General features: G+C 41.9%; 1 protein-coding gene across 4 annotated transcripts in view; it reads left to right on the top strand.

Moving 5' to 3' along the window:
• LOC125466343 (breast cancer type 1 susceptibility protein homolog) overlaps window positions 1-24,537 on the top strand; it is an 80,296-nt gene that overhangs the window by 8,284 nt on the left and 47,475 nt on the right. For 3 of the 4 annotated variants that reach the window (XM_048560725.2, XM_059638683.1, XM_048560726.2), the window contains exons 3-9: window positions 3,751-3,804; window positions 8,411-8,485; window positions 10,889-10,977; window positions 14,518-14,657; window positions 19,263-19,362; window positions 19,938-19,986; window positions 22,113-22,261. In XM_048560725.2, coding sequence (XP_048416682.2) covers window positions 3,751-3,804; window positions 8,411-8,485; window positions 10,889-10,977; window positions 14,518-14,657; window positions 19,263-19,362; window positions 19,938-19,986; window positions 22,113-22,261 — 656 coding nt within the window. The remainder of the gene's footprint in view (window positions 1-3,750; window positions 3,805-8,410; window positions 8,486-10,888; window positions 10,978-14,517; window positions 14,658-19,262; window positions 19,363-19,937; window positions 19,987-22,112; window positions 22,262-24,537) is intronic. The other variant, XM_059638684.1, reaches the window with a different exon arrangement.

Raw genomic sequence — 24,537 nt, 5'->3', positions numbered from 1 at the left:
GAGATAACAAGGTGTAGAGCTGGATGAACACAGCAGGGCAAGCAGCATCAGGGGAGCAGGAAAGTTGACGTTTTGGGTCTGGACCCTTCTTCAGAAATGAATAAATAAACTGGAGATGTAGGGCCAGGCGATGTGTTGCATTTACATGATGTGGGAGCTGGTGGGTCTCACTGTAGTTCATAGTGACCAAATCTGTAGTAAGTGTTGGTTTCTTGAGAAACTCCGCTTCAGAGCTGATGAGCTGGAGTCTGAGCTTTGAACAGTGCAACGCATTTGGAAGGGAGAGATTTACATGAATGCTGTGTTTCAGGAGGCAAGCACGCCACTTAGATTAACTATTTAATTTGCTCAGTGGTTAGGGATAGAACGGTGTGACTGAGTGTGGCAGGTCGAGGGATCCAAAAGGTGTTGCTGAAGGAGCCTCAGCCCTTGAGCTTGCCTATCAAGTTTGAAATACTTGTGTGGATGAGGGTCTGTAGGGGGGGGATCAGGAAACAGACCAATGGGGAGTAAAGAGGAATGTATTTGTAATCAGGATAGAGTAGTCAGGGGAAACAACTCTATTCTCTGTGGCCAGGATCAAGAGTCCTGTAGATTGTCTTGCTGCATGGTGCCTGGGTTTGGTATATCTCATCTGGACTGTAGAGGAGCTTGGAGTTGTGGGGGAAGATAACTATAGATAGAAAGAGGAAGGAGGTTCGGTTGAGGGAATATGAGCAGGTAGGAACTAAATTTAAAAGCAGAACCGAAAAGGCCATAACCTCCAGATTTCTACTAGACCCATGAGCAAATTGGCACTGGGTGAACAGGATTAAAGAGGTACGTGCATGGCTCAAAGCTTGGTATGGGAGAAATGGGTTCAAATTCATGGGCCATTGACACCAGTACTGGGAAAGGAGGCGGCTGTTCTGATGACAAGTTCCACCTGAGTCACGTTAGGTCCCGAGCCTTAGCATGTTATAGTAAAAGTTTAAAGGAGAGGAGGGCTCAACAGAGTTAGTAAGGTTTTCCAGAACCAGTAATAGCGCAAAGTATAGAAAGGGTCGGGGACCTAACAGGCACAGCAGATATGAGGTCAACCACGAAAAGGTGGGGTAATCAACAATGGACCAAGGGTGTTATGCTTGAATGCACGCAGCCTACAGAAACAAGTTAAATGAGTTTACAGTGCAGTTTGAAATTGGAAAATGCAATGTTGTGGGTATACAGGCACAGCTACAAGGGGATAAGAGTGGGAGCTAAATATCCAAAGACATAACGACCTATCAAAAGGACAGGCAGCTGGGCAGAGGAGGTGCGATTGCCTTCTTAGTAAGAAATTAAATTGAATTGATAGCACAAAGTAACATGGAATCAGAAGGGTTAGAATCTGTGTCGGGCAGGGTTGAGCTGCAAAAGATAAAAGACTCTGATTTGAAATTATAAACAGGCCTCCAAACAGTAGTCAGGATGAGGAGAAGAAAATAAACTAAGAGATAGAAAAGGCATGTGAAAGGCACTCTTACAATAATCATAGGGACTTCAATATGCAGGTGGACTGAGTTAAATCAGGGTGGTAGGGAATCTCAAGCCAAGGCATTTGTGGAATGTGTATGAAATGATTTCTTGGAGCAGCTTGCGGTAGAGCCACAGTCATTTCTGGACTTGGTGATATGTAATGAGGCAAACTTGAACAGGGGGATGAAGGTGAAAGAATCCCTATTGGACAGTGACCATAATATGATAGAATGCAACCTGTAGTTTGAGAAGGCAAAGCTGGAATCAGATGTAACACTATAATATTGAGTAAAGGTAACTGCAAGGACGTGAAGGATGAGCTGGCCGTAGGCGATTAGAAGGGGAGCAGGGAAGATGGTGGAGCAGCATTGGCAGGGGTTTCTGGGAGTAATTCGAGAGGCACAGCAAAAATTTATCCCAAGGTAGAGGAAGCATACTAAGAGGAGGACAAGGCATCCGTGGCTGACGGGAAGTCGGGGACAGTACAAAAGCAGACAATGTGGTGAAAACTACTTGGAAACCAGAGGTAGGGAAGCTGTTAAAAACCAGCGGAGGATATTGATAAAGGCAGTGAGGGAGGAAAAAGTAAATAAGAGGGTAAGTTAGTTAGTAATATAAAAGAAGATTGCAAGAGTATTTTGGATATATGAAAGGTAAGAGAGAGGCAATATTGGATATTGGACTGCTGGAAAATGAGGTTGAGGAAGAATGGAAAGCCAAGAAATAGTGGAGGAGCTGAATAGGTATATTACATTGGTTTTCACAGTGGAAGGCAGCAGCATCATACCAGAACTTTGAGAGTCAGGGGCAGAAGTGAATGTGGTACCTATTGCTAAGGAGAAGGTACTGGGGAAGCTGAAAGGTCTGAGGGTGGATGACCAAGCCTCAGAATTCTGGCAAAGATAAGTGAGATTATAGAAGCATTGATGATATTTGAGCAATCACTGAGTCGGGGAGGGTCCCAGAGGACTGGAAAATGACTAATGTAACACTCCTGTTTAAGAAGGGAGGGAGTCAGAAAACAGGAAACTATAGGCCACTTAGCTTTATCCCAGTCGTTAGCAAAATTTTAGAGCCTGTTATTAAGGATGAGATTGCAGAGCACTTGGAAAACGGAGTTGAATCAGTGTAGTTTTGTCACGGGCAGGTTATGCCTGACATGTCGGTTCGAACTCTGAGGAAGTAATGAGCAAGTTAGACAAGGAGAGCCAATAGACATGATCTGTTTGGATATCAAGAAGGCCTTTGACAAGATGCCACACAGAAGGTTGCTAAATAAAGCAAGAGTTCTAGGTGTTAGGAGCAAGATACTGGTATGGATAGAGGATTGGCTGACAGGCTGATGTTGGGGATCCTTTTTCAGGTTGGCAGCTGATGACTCGTGGAACCCTACAGTGTCTGTATTGGGACCCCAACTATCCATATTCCATGTTAATGATCTGGACAAAGGAACTGAGGGAGTTTTTGCTAGGTTTACAGATGACACAAGGATAAGTAGAGGGACAAGTAGGGTTCAGCAAGTTGGAAGGCTGTAGCAGGACTTGGACAGGCCAGAGAGTGGGCAAAGAAGTGGCAGATAGAATACAATATGTTAAAGTGTGAGGTTATTCATTTTTTGGTTCGGTAGAGGCATGAGCTAATTTCTAAATGGGAAAAGACTGTGGAAAGCTAAAACACAAAGGGATTTGCAAATCCTGATGTGGGATTCCTTTACAATTAACATATATAGGTTCCGTTGGCAGTTAGGAAGGCAAATGCAATGTTCACATTCATTTTAAGAGTGCTAGAATACCAGAACAGGAACGTACTGCTGAGGCTGTATAAGGCTATGGTCAAACCACGTTTCCAACAGCGTGAACAGTTTTTACTGTATCTAAGGAAGGAGGTGCTGGCATTGGATGGGGTTGAAAGGAGGTTGATTGGAATGATCCTGGTTTGAAGGGTCTTGCCGTAAGAGGGTCAAATATTTCTGGCTCTAGTGGTGCAGTTGTGTCCCTACCTCTGAGCCAGGAGACCTGGGTTTACATCCCTACCTGCTCCAAAGGGGTATAGTAATAACTGGAACTGGTTGATTTAGAAGATACATGAAAGGCCTGTATAGTGGGATAAGGTGAGTTGCAGAGACCCAGCACTGAGACAGTGGATCAAATGGCCACCTTCTGTACTGTAACTATTCTTTAAATACATGCTGTTTGGTCTTTGCTATATTATAAGTAGCATCCATGAATTTGCTCCTTTTAATTTGTATTTTAGCTTGGAATTGATGAAAGAACCAATTTCAACAAAATGTGATCATCAGTTCTGTCGGTAAGTTACCTGACAATTTTTAGAGATGATTTATTCCTGAAAGTTGCTGTCAGTAGTTTTCTAAAATGGTTGACAAGTCTTAATGGTTCTCCGGCATTACTGCATGGTAAGTTCTGCTTCTACAGATATCGGGGTGATGTTGATACTTGTTTCAGATGTTAACTGCCAGTGAGCCAGCTGTCGTTTCTAGCAGTTTGCCTCAAATGCATATCAGGTCTCTAGCTTAAAAGTAAAAGCTGCTGCTCCACTGCAACTCTAAGGTAGCGGTTGTCCTGTATCTTGTGTGAGACACTACATGAAGACCTTGAAGAAGAGTAGACGGTGTTATGCCTGGCGTTCCAAAGTTGCCACAGTCCCAGAGGACCAGAGGGCTGCTCTCATTAGACAGGAAGGACTGTTGGTGAGTTTAACCTACAGATCACCACGCCTCCGATGAGGGGAAGAGTTAGTAAGGAGAGTTTCTCATGGTCACCTCAGCCAGTGCAGTAATTGAACCTACATCTGTTGATGTCAGTCTACATCTCAAACTAGCCATCCAACCACTTCTTCAACAAAACAAAAAAAAAACAGAATCTGATAATTGCATAGTAGGACGTTGCCGTGTGCAAATTTACCACATCCGGCAATACAGAAGACCTGTGTAATGCTTTGGAACATTTTGTGACCATGAAAAGCACTAAATGTTTCCAAGTCTTTTCATGGGTTTAACATCAGACAAGCACACAAATAAATAGCAGTAACTTATACAACTTGCTTTCACAGTAGAAAGATATCCAATAGGTTGTAAAATTAATTGCTTAAGGACTAATCCTCCTTAACTTGAGCAATTCACTTAAAGCAAATGTGGAGGTTCCAGTTCAGACACATGTACTGCCACCAGCTGTTTTTTCTTTTAATTGAGTACCTGTCATTTCAGTTTTTGCGGTGTTATACAAATCTGAATAATGAAGGATTTCCTTGTTTAAAATGTAAATGTTCATACTGTTACACGTGTTGATAAACTCAGCTACTTAATGACAAAAAGAGAGACGAGCCTAAACATTTGATTTCAAAAGTGCTAAATTATTGGAATTTGCAAAAATTTTGCCCCTCCAATGCGGCACTTTAACATGTAAAACAGCTGACTGTAGCCTAAGAGCCTCATCCCACCTCCTTGACCTGTCCGTCTTCCCTGGACTGACCTATCCCCTCCCTACCTCCCCACCTATACTGTCTCCACCTATCTTCTTTACTCTCCATCTTCGGTCCGCCTCCCCCTCTCTCCCTATTTATTCCAGTTCCCTCTCCCCATCCCCCTCTCTGATGAAGGGTCTAGGCCCGAAACGTCAGCTTTTGTGCTCCTGAGATGCTGCTTGGCCTGCTGTGTTCATCCAGCCTCACATTTTATTATCTTGACTGTAGCCTAAGATTTGGAAGCATTTTTTTGTTTTTTATATGGAATATGGGTGTTTCTCGCTAGGCAGCATTTATTGCCTATTCTTGAATACCATGAGGGCAGTTAAGATCTGGAATCTTATGTAGGCTAGGCTGGGTAAAATGGCTGTTTTCTTTTCCCATAGTGAACATTTAGTGAACCAGGTGAATTTTGACAGCAATTGTCAATGAATTGGCTAACCCATGAAAGATAGTGTTGGAATAAAGGTGCCATTTTACTGATGGAACTCTATAACTAGTGGAATACCACAAGGATCAGCGCTGGGCCATTATTATATACAAAAAATGTTTACTGACTTAGATGATGTAAGTAAGTGTACAATTTACCAAGTTTGCAGACAATGCAAAAATAGGTTGGAAGGCAAGTAGTGAGAATGGCAGAAGTTCAGAGGAATGTAGACACGTTAGGTAAATAGACAAAAATTTGGCAAATAGAAAATAATGTGGGAAAATCTGAGGTTGTATACTTTTGCATGAAGAATGCCAGACCTGAATATTATTGAAATGAGGCAAGATTGCAGAAAGCTATAGCCCAGAGAGATTCAGAAGGTCCTGGTCCATGAATCACAAGGACGTAGCATTCAAGTTCAGTGGGTAGTAGGGAAGGCACATGGACTGTTGGCACTTCTTTCAAATGGAATAGAGTATAAAAATAAGGAGGCCAAGCTAAAACTTTCCAAGGCATTAGTCGGACTGTAACTGGAATACTGTGATGCCTGATCCCTTATTTAAGGAAAGCTTTATTAGTAGAGGCAATCCAGAGAAGGTTAACAAAGTTGATCTTGAGTATGGAGGGATTTTTTTTAAGAAAAAGTTGAGTAGCTTGGGCTTGTACTGGTTGCTATTTATGAGAATGAGCTGAGACCTCATTGAAACACAGAAGATTCTTAGGGGCCTTGAAAGGGTAGGTGCACAGTTTTGTTTTTCTTGGTGGACATGTCTCGCAACAGAGGGCATATTCTCAGAGTAAGAAGTCACCCATTTAAGACTGAGATGAGGAAGAATTTTCTTCTGTTCACGAGTGATGAATCTGTGGAATTCTTTTCCACAGAGGGCTGTCGAGGATAGTCTAGACTGATTTTTTTAATCAGTATGGGAAATGAGGTTACAGTGAGTTAAGTGGCAGGGGAATGGTAAGGATTACAGATCAGCCATGATTTCATTGAACAGCAGTGTGTGGACTTGGTGAGCCAAATGGCTGACTTCTTCTCCTACCCATTATAGTCTTATGGTAAACTAATTAACCAGGCTAGCTTTGTTTAATTCCATATTTTTATTGAATTTGAGTTTTACCGTCTGTCATGGTGGAATTTGGATCTATGTGATTAGGGTTTTGGATTGTTATTTCAATGACATGATTCAAAGTGTCACAGATTACTCAAACTAGATGCTTCAGAACCCATAAATGGTAAAGTAAAAATCATAGTTTAGTTATGATTCATAAGCTAAGTACAAAGTAAAAGCATATGACCCATGACAACTGAGAGCAGCTTTCTAAACCAAAGGACATACAGGTGGGGATAGCACAGTGTCTGCTGATCTTTCTAATTCACAGCTGCAGCATTTTGCTATCCTGTCAAAGTGTTAAGAAACTGTACCCTCTGTTGTCTTCAGTTTTTTTTTCCATCGAAAAGAACAGCTGACTGTCGAGTTATGCCTCTGCCCCCAAGTACCCGTTAATATATTTTATTGCAAAGGGCTTGTATTTTACCCAATATCAATCCCTTGATCAGACACTTCAAACCAATGAAATTAAGACAGGTACCCAGGTTATTAGGATACCAACCTTATACCTCTTCCATACACACCACTTTAGTTATTTCATGTTGCAGGTCATTTATTTGCTCTTGCCCCACAGTTAAGGGAATACAGGATGCACTTGTCAGGGATGTCAGATTGGAAGTTTGAGTCAGGATTTTTCACTACTGTTTAATTTCTCCCGAGAGAAAGTAAACAGATTATCTGCAGGGTAACTTTATACTATGCCTGCCAGTTCCATAACAGTTCTATAATACTTAAGGTAACATCTTATTAAGGGACCAGTTCTTCCAAGTTGCACCTTGTCTGCAACTGATCTTGGTAACGTGTATCTACAGTTAATTCCACCACCCACTATATACACACCTGCACACACGCTTGTGAGCACTGATACCGGACATACCAGCATTTACAAGTTTTCATCTTTATTTTAGATTGCTCACAATACCAGTGGAGACGACCAATAGTCCCAAATTCTGATTCACTATCTGTACGTCATGCATGTTCTCCATTGACAATTTACTAATGGTGCAAAGATCCATGATAGTTAATAAAACATTGTTTCCTTTTTTTCCAGTGATAATGGGAACTGCAGATGCTGGAGAATCCAAGATAATAAAATGTGAGGCTGGATGAACACAGCAGGCCCAGCAGCATCTCAGGAGCACAAAAGCTGACGTTTCGGGCCTAGACCCTTCATCAGAGAGGGGGATGGGGTGAGGGTTCTGGAATAAATAGCGAGAGAGGGGGAGGCGGACCGAAGGTGGAGAGAAAAGAAGATAGGTGGAGAGGAGAGTATAGGTGGGGAGGTAGCGAGGGGATAGGTCAGTCCAGGGAAGACGGACAGGTCAAGGTGGTGAGATGAGGTTAGTAGGGAGGAGATGGAGGTGCGGCTTGGGGTGGGGGGAAGGGATGGGTGAGAAGAAGAACAGGTTAGGGAGGCAGAGACAGGTTGGACTGGTTTTGGGATGCAGTGGGTGGAGGGGAAGAGCTGGGCTGGTTTTGGGATGCGGTGGGGGAAGGGGAGATTTTGAAGCTGGTGAAGTCCACATTGATAACATTGGGCTGCAGGGTTCCCAAGCGGAATATGAGTTGCTGTTCCTGCAACCTTCGGGTGGCATCATTGTGGCACTGCAGGAGGCCCATGATAGACATGTCATCTAAAGAATGGGAGGGGGTGTGGGAATGGTTTGCGACTGGGAGGTGCAGTTGTTTATTGCAAACCGAGCAGAGGCGTTCTGCAAACCCTCCCCCCATCCCCCTCTCTGATGAAGGGTCTAGGCCCGAAACGTCAGCTTTTGTGCTCCTGAGATGCTGCTGGGCCTGCTGTGTTCATCCAGCCTCACATTTTATTATGTTATTTCCTTTTTTTCCAGCTGAGTTTTTAAAAAGTTCTTTTATTCCTTTTGTGAAGGTTCTGTATATTGAAGCTTTTTGGGAAGAAAACTACAATACCGTGCCCACTTTGTAAGAACGTAATTACCAAGAGGTAGGTTGGTACCAAGGTTAAAAATGTATTGTTTTAGTTGTTGTTCATGTACCATTTTGAAGAGCGTGCTGTCCAGACCAAAAATTGATCTTCACGAGATCTCCTGCAATGGTATTTATTGGATTGTGCCAGTCGGTATTATATTCCAATTAAATTTGTCTTGGTTGGATGTACAGTTGTCTGCTCCATGTTTGCATTCATCTTGGCTCATTCAGTATCCTCCAAGGACGCCGCTGCACGCAAGGTTCAATCATTATCATTTTCTTGGTTTTCCTGCTCGGTTTTTCATTTAATTGCTACTTTTTTTATTAACAACATGTTTTCAGTAAACCATGCAAATACAGTTTCAGATTGATAACTATCTGTAACTGATTATGAAACTTGTATCTATAGTTACTCCCCACCTTCCACTCCCCATCCACCCACAACAGTGTTTTTTTTTTCAGGAATTCAGTTTATATTCGGTAAACTAAGATTTCAGATGCTGCAGCTGCATCTTTATTCAAAGGTGTTTGTGTCAAAATTTGGGTTTCCAAGGTTAGTGGGTTGAAAGCGAATGTGTTTATTCAGAAATGTAATCTGTAATGGGGACAAATAGCCAGTAAGGCAACATTTGTGTGCTTTAATCAGTGCTGTATCTGGACAGGGCACTCTTTAGGCAGGTAACAAACAAATAAACAAAAACAAATTGCTGGAAAATCTCAGTCGGTCCGGCAGCATCTGCAGAGAGAAATCAGAGTTAATGTTTCAGGTCCAGTGAGTCATCTTCAGAATTTGTCCAGAACAAATATTAAGCTTATGGATTGCATTTGATCAAGAAGGTGTTTCTCATTCACCTCAAGCAAAATTGGGGATGGGCAATAAATGCTAAGTTTACGAGCAACGTTCATTTTTATGGAAGATTAGCAGAAAGAAACTGTTTAAATTCAGCTATCTGTATGTTGCATTGTGGAGAAACACCACTTTCAGAGTGATTTGGTTATGCATGTTGCTAGCAATTTTGTTGGACTGTTATGTAAATTCATAGCATTCATTTACTTCTCAAAATAGAAAATAAGATTAAAGAAAACTCTTGAAGGGTCAGAGAATTGTGTTTTCTAGTTGATCAAGTTGTAATGAAGGCAGTGCTGTACTTGATGTAACGGTGTGTTTTCAGGTTTTTTAATTGCTCTGCTTTGCAGTGTGTCATGTCATGATTATGAATAATGACAGATCACGATTTGGCATCCACTGGCTGGAAATATGAATTGATTTTGCAAAAAAACAGACTTCTTAAAAATTCTGACCCTAAAGGTGACTTAAGCTTGGAGTTAAAGGTGGCCACCCCAGTTTGCATGACTGTACAGTCACTTTCCATTCCAGTAAAATAAGAACAGCATGTCTGCAATCAAGGTCAATGTCTTGGGGAATATCATGAGCCACACATCCTGTACATTTTAGTTAGGCATCCACACAATCTGCTGCGTTAATCAGGCTGTTAAGCCTAATCACTTGAACAGTAAAGGCCCATCTCAGAGGAGTATTCCCACAAGTGAACTGTTCAAAGTTGCAAGGGGGAATTTACCAATGTTAACCATATTTGAATGACTGGATGATGTTCGTGGGATAATCCAATCTTTTGTGTTTTTTAAGCAGCTGCATCTCTGTGATAAGAGGGTATTCAGATCACACGGTAAAAAGAGAAAACCTTGACTAGGGTCCCTCCTTTCCTCACTTCCTTTGAATCCACCTGAAACCTTCCAATTCTGTGTTTGCTGACTATTATCATTATGCGGTACTAAAGGCAGAGACTTTGTGGTTAAAAGTCACTTGACTCTTCTGTTTCCATAGTAACAACCAGATCAACCATCCAATCCTTTTCAATTGGAAGCAAAGTCACAGGACTGCCAAATTCAGCCTGAAGCCAGTTGAGTCAAAAAATTACAAAGTCTATGTTCACTTTACTTTTCACAGACTATAATTGGACCAAGATGTCCTTCCCCTCAAATCTTTTTGTGCGTGAACTTCAAACGTATATGGGAACAGCAAAGCACATTTGATTATACTTAGACCAAGGCCCGAAACGTCAGCTTTTGTGCTCCTGAGATGCTGCTTGGCCTGCTGTGTTCATCCAGCCTCACATTTTATTATCTCAACATAATGAAGCTAAACTGTTTCTTGAGCATAACAAATAAAACCTGTGCAATTTTTGGCTTTTGTGATAAACTGAAGTATCCACTGTTGGCAAGAAATTATTTTGAAAGCGTGATCCTTTGCAGTCAACAATATGAGAAAAGAGGGAAGCCATTTGATCCCTCTTCATTTGATTGTGAAAAGAGCACTGATTGTGATTTGATGGAGATGGGTAATGCTTTGTTTATACCTACCATTTAAACACCTATCTACTTTTGCTATACATTTTAGAAGTCTGCAGGAAAGCACACGCTTTAAACAACTTACAGAGGGTATTATGAAAATGATCCATGCCTTTCAACTGGATACGGGTTATGAGTGTGAGTATGTAAATTGCTTTGCTTCTTTTGCGGTCATGTTGTATTTTACACCATACGACACTTTTATAAAGTGTATTTGGTGGGGGGAGTTCTCCTGAAGTATGTTTTAGAGAATGACTGTTTGCAGATGTGCAAGTTATTAGCTATTGGATAATGGACAGGAAAATATCCAAAAGTTGGAACAAATTTAAACGGACCTAAACCATAAGACTAAACGTAGGAATAAAAGTAGATCATATGATAGTCCCATACACGTAATGCTGCCCATAACATCATGACTGTAAGTAGCTTGGCCCAATGTATGTTGATGTCCCAGGTTGGTTTTCCTTGGTAATGAATTTTGGCAACTCTAAGATTAAGTTAGTGTTTTGAGTTGAAGTTATGGCAGCACAGTGGTCCTGAACTTGAGTGAATGGACATGAAGCCAGTGACTCCAGACCAAGAACAATGTGATTGACTCTTCAGTACCATCTGAAATGGCCCAGCAAGCCCCTTAATTGTATCAAACTGCTGCAAAGTCTTAAAAGAATGAAACTGGACTGACCTACTGGCATTGACCTAGCTACCAGAAATGACAACAGAAAGTGAGTGTGTCGACCTTGCACAGTTGCCTGTACAAATATCTGGGGGCTTGAGCCAAAAATGGGAGATCTGTTCCGCAGATTAGTCAAGCAGCAGCCTGACTTTGACTTTGAATTCTGCCTTAAACAGGATGTCCCAAACACTAGCATCACCATCTTTATGTATGCTTTTCCCACTAGTAAGGCATATGTTATGGCCTGTAATAGAGTTCTTAATGTTAATTCTGGACCCATGAAGTCTGATTGTAACAAAGCAAACATAGGCAAAGAAATTTCCAACTTTTTACTCGACTGGTGCATCAGTACCGTTTTGTGTTGAGCATATCCTTGATGAAAGCACTAAGGGCAGAAAGGTTTCAATGTAGTCAGGGTGGGGTGCTTCAATTTCATCACCAACAAAATTTGGTAGCACCACTACTGACTGAGCTGGCCATGATCTAAATGACATTGATTGGGAGACTGATCCTGCAGGGGGTATTATGAGAACCAGACTAATAAAACAACTTGACCTTATCCTCAACAATCTACCTGTCACAGTACACCAAGCTAAATGATTGCAATAAACATTGAATCTTAAGAAATAGGAGCAGGAGTAGGCCATCTGTCCCCGCAAGCATATTGTGCCATTCAGTAAGATCCTGGCTGATCTTTTCCTGGACTCAGCTCCATTTATTTGCCCACTTGCCATAACCCTTAATTCCTTTACTGTTCAAAAATCTGTCTATCTTTGCCTTAAAAACATTCAGTGAAGTAGTTTTAAATGCTTCACTGGACAAGGAATTCCACAAATTCACAAACGTTTTGGTAAAGAATTCCCCCTCAACTCCGTCCCAAATATGCTTCCCCTTATTTTGAGGGTATGCACTCTAGTTCTAATTTCACCTGACAGTAGAAACAACCTCCCTGCTTCGACCTTGTCTATTCCCTTATTAATTTTATCTTTCTGTAAGTTGCCCCTGCATTCTTCTAAATTCCAATGAGTATAGTCCCAGTCTACTCAATCTCACCTCATAAGCCAACCCCATCAAATCTGGAATCAACCTAGTGTATCTCCGCTGCACCCCTACCAGTGCCAGTGCATCTTTGCTAAAGTAAGGTGATCAAAACTGTATGCAGTACACATGGGATTTAAGCCCTGCATTTCTGCTGCCTACAGTCATGAATGATGGTGAACAATTAAACAGATAACAGGAGATGGAGGCGCAACAATTATCCCCATCCTTATTAATGAAGGAGCCCAGCACATTGCAAAAATGCCCAAGCCTTGACTGTGGGTGGTGAGGTGGGGTGGTGGTGGTGGTGATGAAGATGAACGGGTAGTTGACAATAGAGCCCAGAGAGAGGGAAAGAAAGTTAGGCAGGCAAGGGGTGGCTCATAGCTGATGGGGACAATGGGTAGATGAAATGAGTTGACAGTGCTGAAAACAGCCCATGTCATGGCAGGGCCTGGAATGTAGGGATGGGTCAAGGTTGTGGAAGGTGGTATTCTGGCTCTAAAATTATTGAACTCAATACTGAGTCCTGAAGGCTGCAAGGTCCTTAAGTAGAAAATGAGATGCTGTTCTTGTATCTTGTGCTGAGGTTCACTAGAACAGTGAAGCAGGCCAAAGGCAGAAATATTGGCTAGGAAACAGTGGTGTGAAGTGGCAGGCAACTAGAAGCTCCGCTATTTTGTGGGACAGACATAGGTGTTCTGTGAAGTGGTAACCACCAGTTTTCATTTCCTCTCCCCATTGTCGAGGAGATCCCATTGTGAAAAATGAATTCAGTAGACTGGATTAAATGAAGTGCAGGTAAATTGTTGCCTGTACTGGAAGATGTGTCTGGAACTTTGAAAAGCAAGGAGTGAAGAGGTGGAAGGGCAAGTGTTGCACCATCTGTGATTGCATGGTAAGGTGCTGTGGGGAGATGTTGGGAATTGAGGTATTAGGAGTGACAGAAGAGTGCACCAGGGTGTCCTGGAGGGTATAGTCCCTCAAATGCTGACAAGGGAGGATAAGAGAATACACCTGGTGGTGGCATCCCGCTGCATGTGGGTGAAATGCCAGTTTATGATCCTTGGATGCAGATGCTTGTGGAGTAGGAAATGAAGACTGCACGCCACCCGTACCACCCCCTCCCCGGGGAATGTTGTGGGAGAGAAGCGTGCAGGCAAAAGTGCAGGAAATGGGTCAGACACTACTGAGGGCCCTGTTAACTGTGAAGCCAAAGAATCCTTAATGAGGAAAGAGTGGGCATTTGAGGACACTTGTGGAAGGTGGCAGCACCAGAATAGTCAGAGAAGGAGAATGGAAAGGAGTCCTTACAGTAAGTGGGCGGGGGGGGGGTGGCGGTGGGAGGATGTGTGGACAATGTTACTGTAGGAGTTGGTGGTTTTATAGCAGAATTCCCTAATTCAGACAGATTTACAGAGAGCCTGGGACATTCATAGAAAATTACTATTTATTACAGAAAAATAGATTCTAACTACAGATAAACAATTATGAAACTTCAATATACAAGCCTGATAAACTTCCCGTATGCAGACACATACAGGATAAAGGACATGAATGTTTTGGATGGAGGGAAAGACTGGAAAGCAGCTCAATGGTCTCAATCTACAGGGTTCACTGAATAACCTACTTCTGCTATGCTTTGTGGTCTTATTAAAATGATAAACTCCACATTGCTGCTGAGATTGCTTAAATGTTTCGAAAAATTGGTGGTTTAAATATTTTAGTTTTATTTTTAAGAATGAGTATTTTCAAATCAAGCTTTTAAAATTGCTGAGGAGCTGATCTCGAGTAATGCATTTAAAAATAATTCAAGTTAACCCCCTTCAACCATTAGATACCTTTGCAGCTTTTACAAAATGGAATAAAAACTCAATCTGTTTTAAAATTAGTGAATGAATGTGTAAATATATAGAATAACAAATGAAAAATTTGGATTACTTATGATTTTGCATGTTTTTTAATAGTTTCCACAGACAACACGCCAAATAAGACCCCAACTGAGATCAGCGCTTACAGAGACTTATGGCAAGATGACACCCAAGCTTGGAGCAACAATACACCACAAAACATTAAAGCTACTGGGATCTCCAAAAATCGCACTTTGGTACTACAACAGCTTGTTTCATACTCTGTTGATTTAAAAAATTGCCAGAGGAGTGCATCTCGCATGAATTTTGTGAATTGTTTTTTAACCTCTCTGTTCCAGGTAATATTTTTGCAGTAGACATTGCTGGATATGTGATTTGATAACCCCCGGGGCAGTAGTCAGCAAGGGGTTTCCAATATCTTGAACGTTAATTTTCATTGTCAAAGTGGACCATTAGATCTAAGGATAAAGAGACAAACTGACCAAGTCCAGAGAGGGAAGTCTGAATAAGCATTCAGTTAGATGCCAACAAAACAGTTTTTAATCATAATCTTTGAGCAGTTTGGTACCTAGCAAAGATGAGACGTCGCAGTTTTGAGTTCCATTTCTAGTTTTGATATGTTAAGGCCATAAAACATCATCAATAGCAAGGTTAAACATGAAATTCCCTCCTAAATGGCTGAAATATTCATTTGTTTTTATTGTACAAGTTCAGAAGTCCAGCAACGCCTTGACATTTGTGAGGAGTTTGACGACTAAGATGCAGTGTGTCCAGTAAATTATGGCTGCTCTCAGTTCAGAGCATATCTCTTCCTCCTTGCAGTTTTTAAAAATGCACCGTGGTGGTGGATGTTGTGACTTTGCTGTTCTTTTTCCAGTTAGTTATGAGTCATTTTTTACTTTCTTTCCCCTCCATTTCACAATTCCATAAATACTTGACTTCCTTGTATGCTCTGAACATGAGATTGATAAACTAAGGAAAAGACATTTGCTTTTTAAACAAATAGCTAACCACGTGTGCTTAAGGTGATGATTCAAAGCTGAATTTTTTTTTTGCCCACTGTTTTAAATCTTGGATTTCAAAATGAGGTTGCAACTATGATATCAATCCTTAAGGAAACTTTAAATTGTTAGAACGTTTTGTTATTCATTTTGTGAGACGTGGGCATCGCTGGCTGGTAAACATTTCTTGCCCTTCCCTCGTTGCCCTTGAAAAGGTAGTGGTGTTAAGCTGCTTTCTTGAACTGCTGCAGTCCACCAGCTGTAAGTTGACCCTCAATGCCATTAGGGTGGGAATTCCAGAAATTTGACCCAGCAACAGTGAAGGAACAGTAATATATTTCCAAGTCAGGGTGGGGAGTGGCTTAGAGGGGAACCCGGAGATGGTGGGGTTCCCATATGTCTGCTGCCCTTGTCCTTCTAGATGAAGTGGTCATGGGTTTGGAAGGTGCTGTCTGAGGATCTTTGGTGAATTTCGCAGCGCATCTTGTAAATAGTACACGCTGCTGCTACTGAGCATCGGTGGTGGAGGGAGTGAATGCTTGTGGACATAGTGCCAATCAAGCAGGCTACTTTATCCTAGATGGTGTCAAGTTTCTTGAGTGTTGTTGGGGCTGCACTCATCCAGGCAAGTGGGGAGTATTCTATCACACTCCTGACTTATGCCTTGTAGATGGTGGACAGGCTTTGAGGAGTCAGGAGGTGAGTTTCTTGCCATAGTTTCTGACCTGCTCTTGTAGCCACAGCGTTTGTGGTGAGTCCAGTTGAGTTTCTGGTCAATGATAACCCTCTCAGGATGTTGATAGTGGGGGATCAGTGATGGTAACGCCATTGCATGTCGAGGGTCTGTGGTTAGTTTATGTGGCGTGAATATCACTTGCCATTTGTCAGCGTGAACCTGGATATTGCCCAGACCTTGATGCATTTGAACATGGACTGCTTCAGTACTTGAGGAGTCACAAATGATGCTGAACATCGTGCAAACATCGGTGAACATCCCCACTTGCTCCCTTTATAGGGGGAAGGTTGTTGATGAAGCAGCTGAAGATGGTTGGGCCGAGGACACAACCCTGAGGGGAGATGCCCTGGAGCTGAGATGATTGACCTTCAACAGCGACCATCTACCTGTGTCTAAGGTTTTTGAGTAAATTTGTAGCTTGGGTTGTGGGTGTTGAGGTGGTTGAAGTTGATTGGCTCGCCAAGCTGGATTCTTGTTTCGCAGACGTTTTGTTACCATGCTGGTACCATGTATTACTGTCTGGTTTTTAAAGTCTAGGGTCTGTTGAGATGGATTGCCTCACTTGTGGCTACCTTCGTAGTGGAATGTATGTGGGGTTGAGTTCAGAGTTTTTATTAATAGCATGATTCGTGGAGTACCATGCTTCTGGGAATTCTCGTGCCTGTCTCTGCCTAGCCTGTCCCAGGATCTTGGTGTTGTCCCAGTCAAAGTGGTGATTTTCCTTGTCCATGTGGATTGAGATTAAAAGCCAGAGTTTTAAAAACCAGGCAGGAAAACACACCAGCACTTCTTCGGAGACTGCACCGAGGATGTTGCCAAGCATGTAATAGTGTAGGTTAGATGGGCTTCAGATCGGTATGACAGGTCGGCGCAACATCAAGGGCCGAAGGGCCTGTACTGTACTGTAATGTTCTATGAAACGTCTGCGAAACAAGAAGTCAGCTCGGCAAGCCAACCAACCCAACAACTTCAACATCTTCCTATGTGTCAGGTATGACTGCAACCACCGGAGAGCTCGCCGCCGATACCTATTGATTCCAGTTTTGCTAGGGCTCCTCGATGTCACACTCTGTCGAAAGCAGCCCTGATGTCAAGGGCTTTCACTCTTGCCTCGCCTCTGAAATTCAACGATTTATTTCCATGTTTGAACCAAGGCTGTTATGAGCTCAGGAGCCGAGTGGCCCTGGCGGAATCCAAACTTGGCATCACGGAGCAGGTTATTGCTGAGCAGCTGCTGCTTGATAGCATGGTTGATGACGCCTTCAGTCATGTTACTGATGATCGGGAATAGACTGATGGGGTGGTAGTTGGCTGGGTTGGATTTGTCCTGCTCTTGTGTACAGGACATGCTTGGGCAATTTCCCACATTGCCAGGTAGATTGGAATAACTTGGGTAGGGGAGCGGCATGTTCTGGAGCACCAGTGTTCAGTACTATTATTGAAATGTTGTCAGGGCCTGTAGCTTTTGCCATGTCTAGTGTCTCCAACTTTTTCTTTATCACATGGAGTGAATTGAATTGACTGAAGACTGGTATCTGTAATGTTGGGGATCACTAAAGGAGGCCAAAATGGATCATTGCTGTGAATGCTTCACCCTTTTGTGCTGATGTGCTTGGCACTTCATTTATTCTTGGGGATATTTGTGGAGCCTCCTCTAGTGAGTTATTTAATTTTCCACTATTCATGATGGATGTGGCGGGACTGCAGAGCTTAGATCTGATCCTTTGGTTGTGGGATCGCTTTGCTCTGTCCATCACTTGCTGCATTTGCCGTTTGGCGTGCGAGTTGTCCTGTTAGGTGACTTCACCAGGTTGATGCCTCATCTTCAGATATGCCTGATGCTACTCCTGACATGCCCTCCTGCACTGTCCATTTGAACCAGGGTTGATCCCCTGGCTTGATGGTAATGGTTGAGTGGGAAATGTGCTAGGCCATGAGGTTACATATTGTGCTGGAGTACAGTTTTGCTGCTGTTGATGGCCCACAGTGTCTCATGGGTGCTCAGTCTTGAGTTGCTAGATCTGTGTGAAGTCTATCCCATTTAGCGCAGTATCGCACAAATTGATGGAAGTTCTTAATGTGAAGGTGGGACTTCATCTCCACAAGGCCTGTGTGATGGTTACTCTTACTAATACTGTCATGGGCAAATGCAACTGCAGCTGACAGATTGGTGAGGATGAGGTCAAGTATGTTTTTCCCTCTTGTTGGTTCCCGTACCACCTGCTGCAGACCCAGCAGCTATGTCCTTGAGGACCCGACTGCCTTGATCTGATCTTGATCAGCAGTACTGCTGAGCCACTCTTAGTGGTGAACGTTGAAATCTGCCATCTAAAATACATTTTGCGCCTTGTGTTGCTCAACATGGAGGACTGCCAATTCGTCAGCTGAGGGAGGATGGTACATGGTAATCAGCAGCAGGTCTACTTGCCCATGTGTAACCTGCAGCCACGAGACTTAACAGGGTCCAGAGTTAATGTTGAGGACTCTTAGAGCGACACCCTCCCATCTGTGTACCACTGTACCACCACCTCTCCTGGTGGGACAGTACATTCCCAGGGATGGGGATGGTGATGGTGGTGTCTGGGACATTTGTCTGTAAAGTATGATTTCTTGAGGATTACTGTCAGGCTGTTGCTTAACTAGTCTGGAGGTAGCTCTCCCAATTTTGGCCTCAGATGTCAGTGAGGAGGACTTTGCAAGGTCAACAGGGCTGTTTCTGCTGTTGCCTTTTCCAATGCCTTGGTCGATTTACACTGTGTAGAGATACTTGAGATTTCATGGCAGTCACCTTGTTCAAAGATTTGGTTCGTGGCTTAAAACAATTGATGTAACGAGCTTCTGAAGTCTGAATTAGATCCAGCCTCATGATCACTCCCTTATGTTTATACTTTATTTCTGGAGTTCCAGTGAGAATTTTTGATCTTCATATTGTGTTAGACATCAGCCAGTGGGTTTCTTGCAGGAGACTTTGACCAAAATAGTGATGATTGTGATGTAATCTCTGCAATTTGTTCCTCATTATTTTTGATCAATAATTACAATATGTTGCATGACTTATTGTATAATTAAAGATTTTCTAAATAAATTTGCATTTCCTTATACAGAAAGTGCACTCTGATCCTCCTTTGACTGAATTTGTAAGAAGAGTTTCCACAAGAAATAAAAGGCAGAAAGTAGAGGGAACTCCAGCCTATGTTGGGATTGGTAAGAATTTTGATGACTGAGCATGAAGAAATGATCTTTGTTTTATGTGGCTTATTGTGTTTCTCTGGACCAAAGGCCCACTTCTCCCAACAAAATTTAGGAGGAGAAGTATGCCTTTTCACACAGGCATCAGCAGCTCCTTCATTACTGATTAATTCTACCAATAACCAAACAACAGAACAGTGGCCAGTTCTGCTTGCAGTGTCTCCCTTTGAAGTAAAATGTGTTCCGTAGATTCTTGCTTAATTAAATTATTCATCTGAAGATTATCAGTTTTGAAGATAAATTGTGTGACAATGTTTTAGTGGTATTGTTTGAGGAATAAGTGCTGGCAAGGTCACTGGGAGCATTCCTGCTTGTCTTTGGATACTGTTGAGGTCTTCTTTTCCCTCCCCAGTGGATTTTTTTTGTGATTTAGTACTGGGGTGAGCCCTCTAGCAGTACAACGCTCCTGGTCTAGATTGTGTCCTCTCAAGTTAGCCAATGAGTTAGAAGTGTTCCTACTTGTAATAACATCTGCCATTTGGTCAACATACAAATGTTTAAAGTGTGCCTTTTTGCTTTTTGTTTTACAGATTCAGATTCTTCAGAGGAGCCTTTGTTCAAAACACACGTTAACATAAAGTAAGTGGGACTAGACAAATCAAGAGAATCATGCCCTGTATGGAGCCAGAAACTTAACTGCATTTAATAAATGTTTCTCCAATGCTCTTTTAGATTTATATTTTAAAAAATGTGAAGTACATTATTGGTTATCCTCTGTTTTTGTAGCCTTCCCAATCTTCTGATTTCCCAGTGCTCATGGCCACTTTATAGGCTGTCTGTTTTTCTTTGATATATTTCCTGACTTCCTTTGTCAGCCATGGCAGTCTAATCCCACCCCGGGGTAATTGTTGCTTTCCTTGGGGAAGACGCTCTGTACCGTGTCCTCAATTACACCCAGAAACTCCTGCCATTGTTGCTCTACTGTCTTCCCCGCTAGGGTCTGCTTCCAGTCGATTTTCGTCATTTCCTCTGTTATGCGCCTGTAATTACCTTTATTTAACTCTAACACCATTAGATCCAGATTTGCCTTCTCTCTTTCAAACTGCAGACTGAACTCTACCATATTATGATCCCTACCACCTAAGTGTTCCCTTACTGTAAGATCTTTTATAAAGTCAGGCTCATTACATAGCACTAAGTCCAGAATAGCCTGCTGCCTTGTGGGCTCCATCACAAGCTGTTCCAAAAAGCCATCCTGCAGACATTCCATGAATTCCCTTTCTTTGGATCCACTGGCAACATTATTCACCCAGCCCACCTGCATATCGAAGTCCCCTATGATCACCGTGACCTTGCCTTTCAGACAGGCCCTATCTATTTCCCGGTGCATCTTGCGCCCCTGGTCCTGATCACTGTTAGATCTGTACGTAACTTCCATTATGGTGTTTTTGCCTTTGTGATTCCTCAACTTCACCCACACAGACTCCACATCCTCTGACCCTATGTCATTCAGTGCTGTGGATTTAATTTCCTTCTTAATTAACAAGGCAACCCTGCCCCCTCTGCCCGCCTCCCTGTCTTTTCAATAAGTTGTGACTCCTTGGATGTTTAACTGCCAGTCCTCAACTCCCTGTTACCTGCTGGGTAACATCAGTGCAGCCTCTGAAGCGCCGTTGTGGTTTCCCACCTGGCATTTAAACTCTGGAGTCAGTTGAGCTGGATTACCTCTCCAGGTTTTCCTTCGCAATGAAGTGTATATGGGGTCAAGTTCAATGTGTTCGTTGATGGCTTTGTTCATGGAGTACCAGGCTTCTACGAACTCCTCTGCTTTGCATGTCCCAGGATCTTGGTGTTGTCCCAATCGAATCCGTGGTTCTCCTTATCCATGTGGATAGAGACATTGGATATTTGGAAAAGATTATTGACTTGCAACAGAAGATCAGCCACGGTGGCAAAGATAGGATTTCAATACATTGTCACACATTAGGATTTTTATGTCTTTGAACACTTTCCAAATTTATTATTTGGTTGGGTAGCCCTTTTGTTAAAGTAACTAATATTTTGTTACTTTAACGTTTTTACTAATTCCCAAGCGACCCAGATTTTGCAAGGTTTTGGAGCAGGGTGGGGGCTAGGACAGATTTGTATTCAAGTCCTCAGACTTCAGACTGTCACCTTGGCATGTGCACAAAACACTTCCAAGCCAGCGATCCAAGTTCAGCAGTTGCTGCGACAAGAATTATATCTCTTCATGAGGTTGTTGATTTGCTCGCCAAGCTGGCTCGTTTTCAGTCAGACGTTTCATCACCATGCTAGGTAACATCAGTGAGGCCTCCAATGAAGCGATATTGTTCTACTCTGCTTGGAATTTATACTGTCCAGTCTGTTGTGGTGAGTTGTATCATTTCCGGTTTTGTTCTGTTTGGGTTTGTATGGTATGTGTGTGAAATGAGCAGTTAGGAAAGAAATAGGTCAGGCAGCTTCTTAGCTCCCCTCGCCCTATTGTGGGAAAGCACAGGTGCAAGAGCTGGTATTAACAGCTGGTAGGTAACAGATGTGCTTTCCCACCGCTGCTCATGCTGATTAGTTATCCTGATCCAAGTCTGTGTTAGCGTAGTAGTCTGTTAACTAATTCAACTCGTACTTTTTCCCAGAATTATTCACTTTCAAGACCCCTAACTTCAGTTTTCAAATGAAGATTTGTAATGCCAGTAATTAATTGACTGAAGCTTGAACTCCAAAGTTGTTTTCTGGTGCTCCCATAGATCAACGCTACATGCAAGGACTGTTAATACAAATACTACTGCTCAAAAAGAGAAAGTTGATCAAAGTGACAATGATGAGAAACCTTGCCAAGGAGAAGAATCAAACCTATCTCAACCAACACTGGAGGAGCTGTTTTCATCAAAAATAGGTATGATTTTGTTTGAATTGCCAAAATTGCAGGCTTGCAAATTCCTTATGTTTCCTCCTGAGACAATAAATATTCTCTGCCATAATGACTTGTTGCTTTATAAGCTACTTGATTCAAAAACAACTAAAAGCTGCTACATGTGAGTTTTGTGAAAGGAATTAAAATCCTTGTGAGCTAACCAGTTTATTTTCCTACTTTTCATTGACACACTTGTTTCCTTACATTGCAGTTCTTCTGGTAGTCTGTTCCAAAGATGTGCTATTCTTTCCAAACTCTTCCTTGATATCTTAACCGTATAGTATCTTATGTACCTGTGCTACCATTGATCCAGAGAGAGGCACCAAACCTGATTAAAATCTGAAGAAGTTTAGTGCAAGAAAGGAAATTCTTCTCCAGCGCCCTAGATGATCAAGGCAAATGTCCTGATAAATTAGTTTATTCAGCTTAGCAATGGGCTAATAGATTAACTTGTAAATCAAGATTCTCATGCATCAACTTCTTCCCTTGTCCTACCATCACTCTTTATAGGGAGGTAAATCTAAATGTTTTACTTAACTCTCATTACTCATTCGCTGTGCTTTTTTAACTGAAATGTTCCAAACCTTTATGTTCTCTCACTTTATACTTAATCATAACTTAAGTCCTACATTTGTTTGATTAGTTCATAACTGCGTACAATTACATGACAAACCTCATGTCTGAAAAATTCAAGGATTAGTTGCATCTGACCCCATGTGACTACTTATTCTGTCATGTTGCTGTGACATGTCCTGCTGTACTTTGCTGTTCAGTCACAATGGCTCTGCAGTTGTGAATTTTAATGGCTTTCCTCTCCATTTTATGAGTAGCTGTTTTTCACTCCTGATGTTGCCTGTGCTTTGTTTAAAGCACTGTCGCTCCGTGGTGCTTTGCAATTCTGTCCATCTAGCATTCCTCCTTCATTTTCCTACTGGTCCTTACCACTAACTCCATGCGTGTATCATTCCATTGCTGTGAAGGATAGAATTTATTCCAATAAAAGAAATGTACTACTGATGCAGAAAGTCTAAAATTAAAGCAGAAAGTACCATTGAAACCTAGTAGCTCTGACGGCATCTGCAGAGAGTGCAACAAAGTTAACATTTAGCGTCCAATATAACTTCAGAACTGCATTTACAACCTTCTTGGCTTCATTTATTATAACATCTTGTCTGAAAGAAGCACTGGTAATTGGACTAAAGCAATTTTTGGTGGTAAATGCATTTTTCAAAAAGAAACGAAGGAAAATTGATTAAAGTGAGACCAAGCTGAATGATCAAGTAATCTTTGCCATTTGATGTTCCTGTGCTGCTGGCTGCAATAGAAAATAAATAGTTATGCAAATCACATTGTTTCACTGATGGCCTCATCCTAATCAATAATACACAGAACAGAGTTGCTTAGCATTATTTCGTGACTGAGTCATGTGGAATCGATTGATGTCCAAGAGGTATTGTTTTGTTCTCTTGGAGGACTGAGATTTCTTAGAAGAACTTTCTCCTTACAGACGCAATCTCTTTGTTGGAAAATTTTTAAAGAAGATTCTTCAACTCTTTTGTTCAAAGATTAGTCATGTAAGCAGGATCTTTCATCTGAAAGAAGTGGCTTCAAAGCCAGTTGTTCAGATTTACTTTGTGCTTACTTCCCGTGTTCGTATTTGGTGTATGTGATCAAAAAATATAACACTATTCTGTGTGTTACAGATTTAATCTTTGATTTTATCATTTTATCACCTACTTTTCAAACACTTTCTGAATTCCTCATGACCAGAATCACTCGTTTACCCCAATTTAGTGTACTTCTGTCCTTCCAATAGCTCATCGATTAACATATGCTTGACTCTACATAGTGTTGTTTTAAGCATGCTCTTTGCAGAATTTATTTTAGACTTTCTCAGATCTATGATTTAGACTATCTAAGATGTATTTCATATGGGGTTCCCATTTTTCTTTCCAGACAGCATTGGGTTATTTAGATTTTGTTCCAGCATCACTTCTGCTCAAAACGTTAGCAAGTAATGTATTAAACAAATGTAGTCTGGAGGTGAAAAATGTGAATCCGTATTCATTAGCAGTGTGAGATTGGAAACATTATTTCTGACCAATTATGAAAATTCTAATTATGTTTGAAGCTCTATTTTTGGCCAAATGGAGTCCTCTTGTTTGGTCTGAGTAATTGGCCAGGAATGGGAATGCAATATAGTTTGTAGTGGAAACTTAATGGTATATCTTCCATCTGGGAATTTAACTGGAACAAAT

Source organism: Stegostoma tigrinum, chromosome 31, assembly GCF_030684315.1.
Source record: "Stegostoma tigrinum isolate sSteTig4 chromosome 31, sSteTig4.hap1, whole genome shotgun sequence".
Classification (NCBI taxonomy): domain Eukaryota; kingdom Metazoa; phylum Chordata; class Chondrichthyes; order Orectolobiformes; family Stegostomatidae; genus Stegostoma; species Stegostoma tigrinum.
This window is presented reverse-complemented; position numbering and strand designations above follow the sequence as displayed.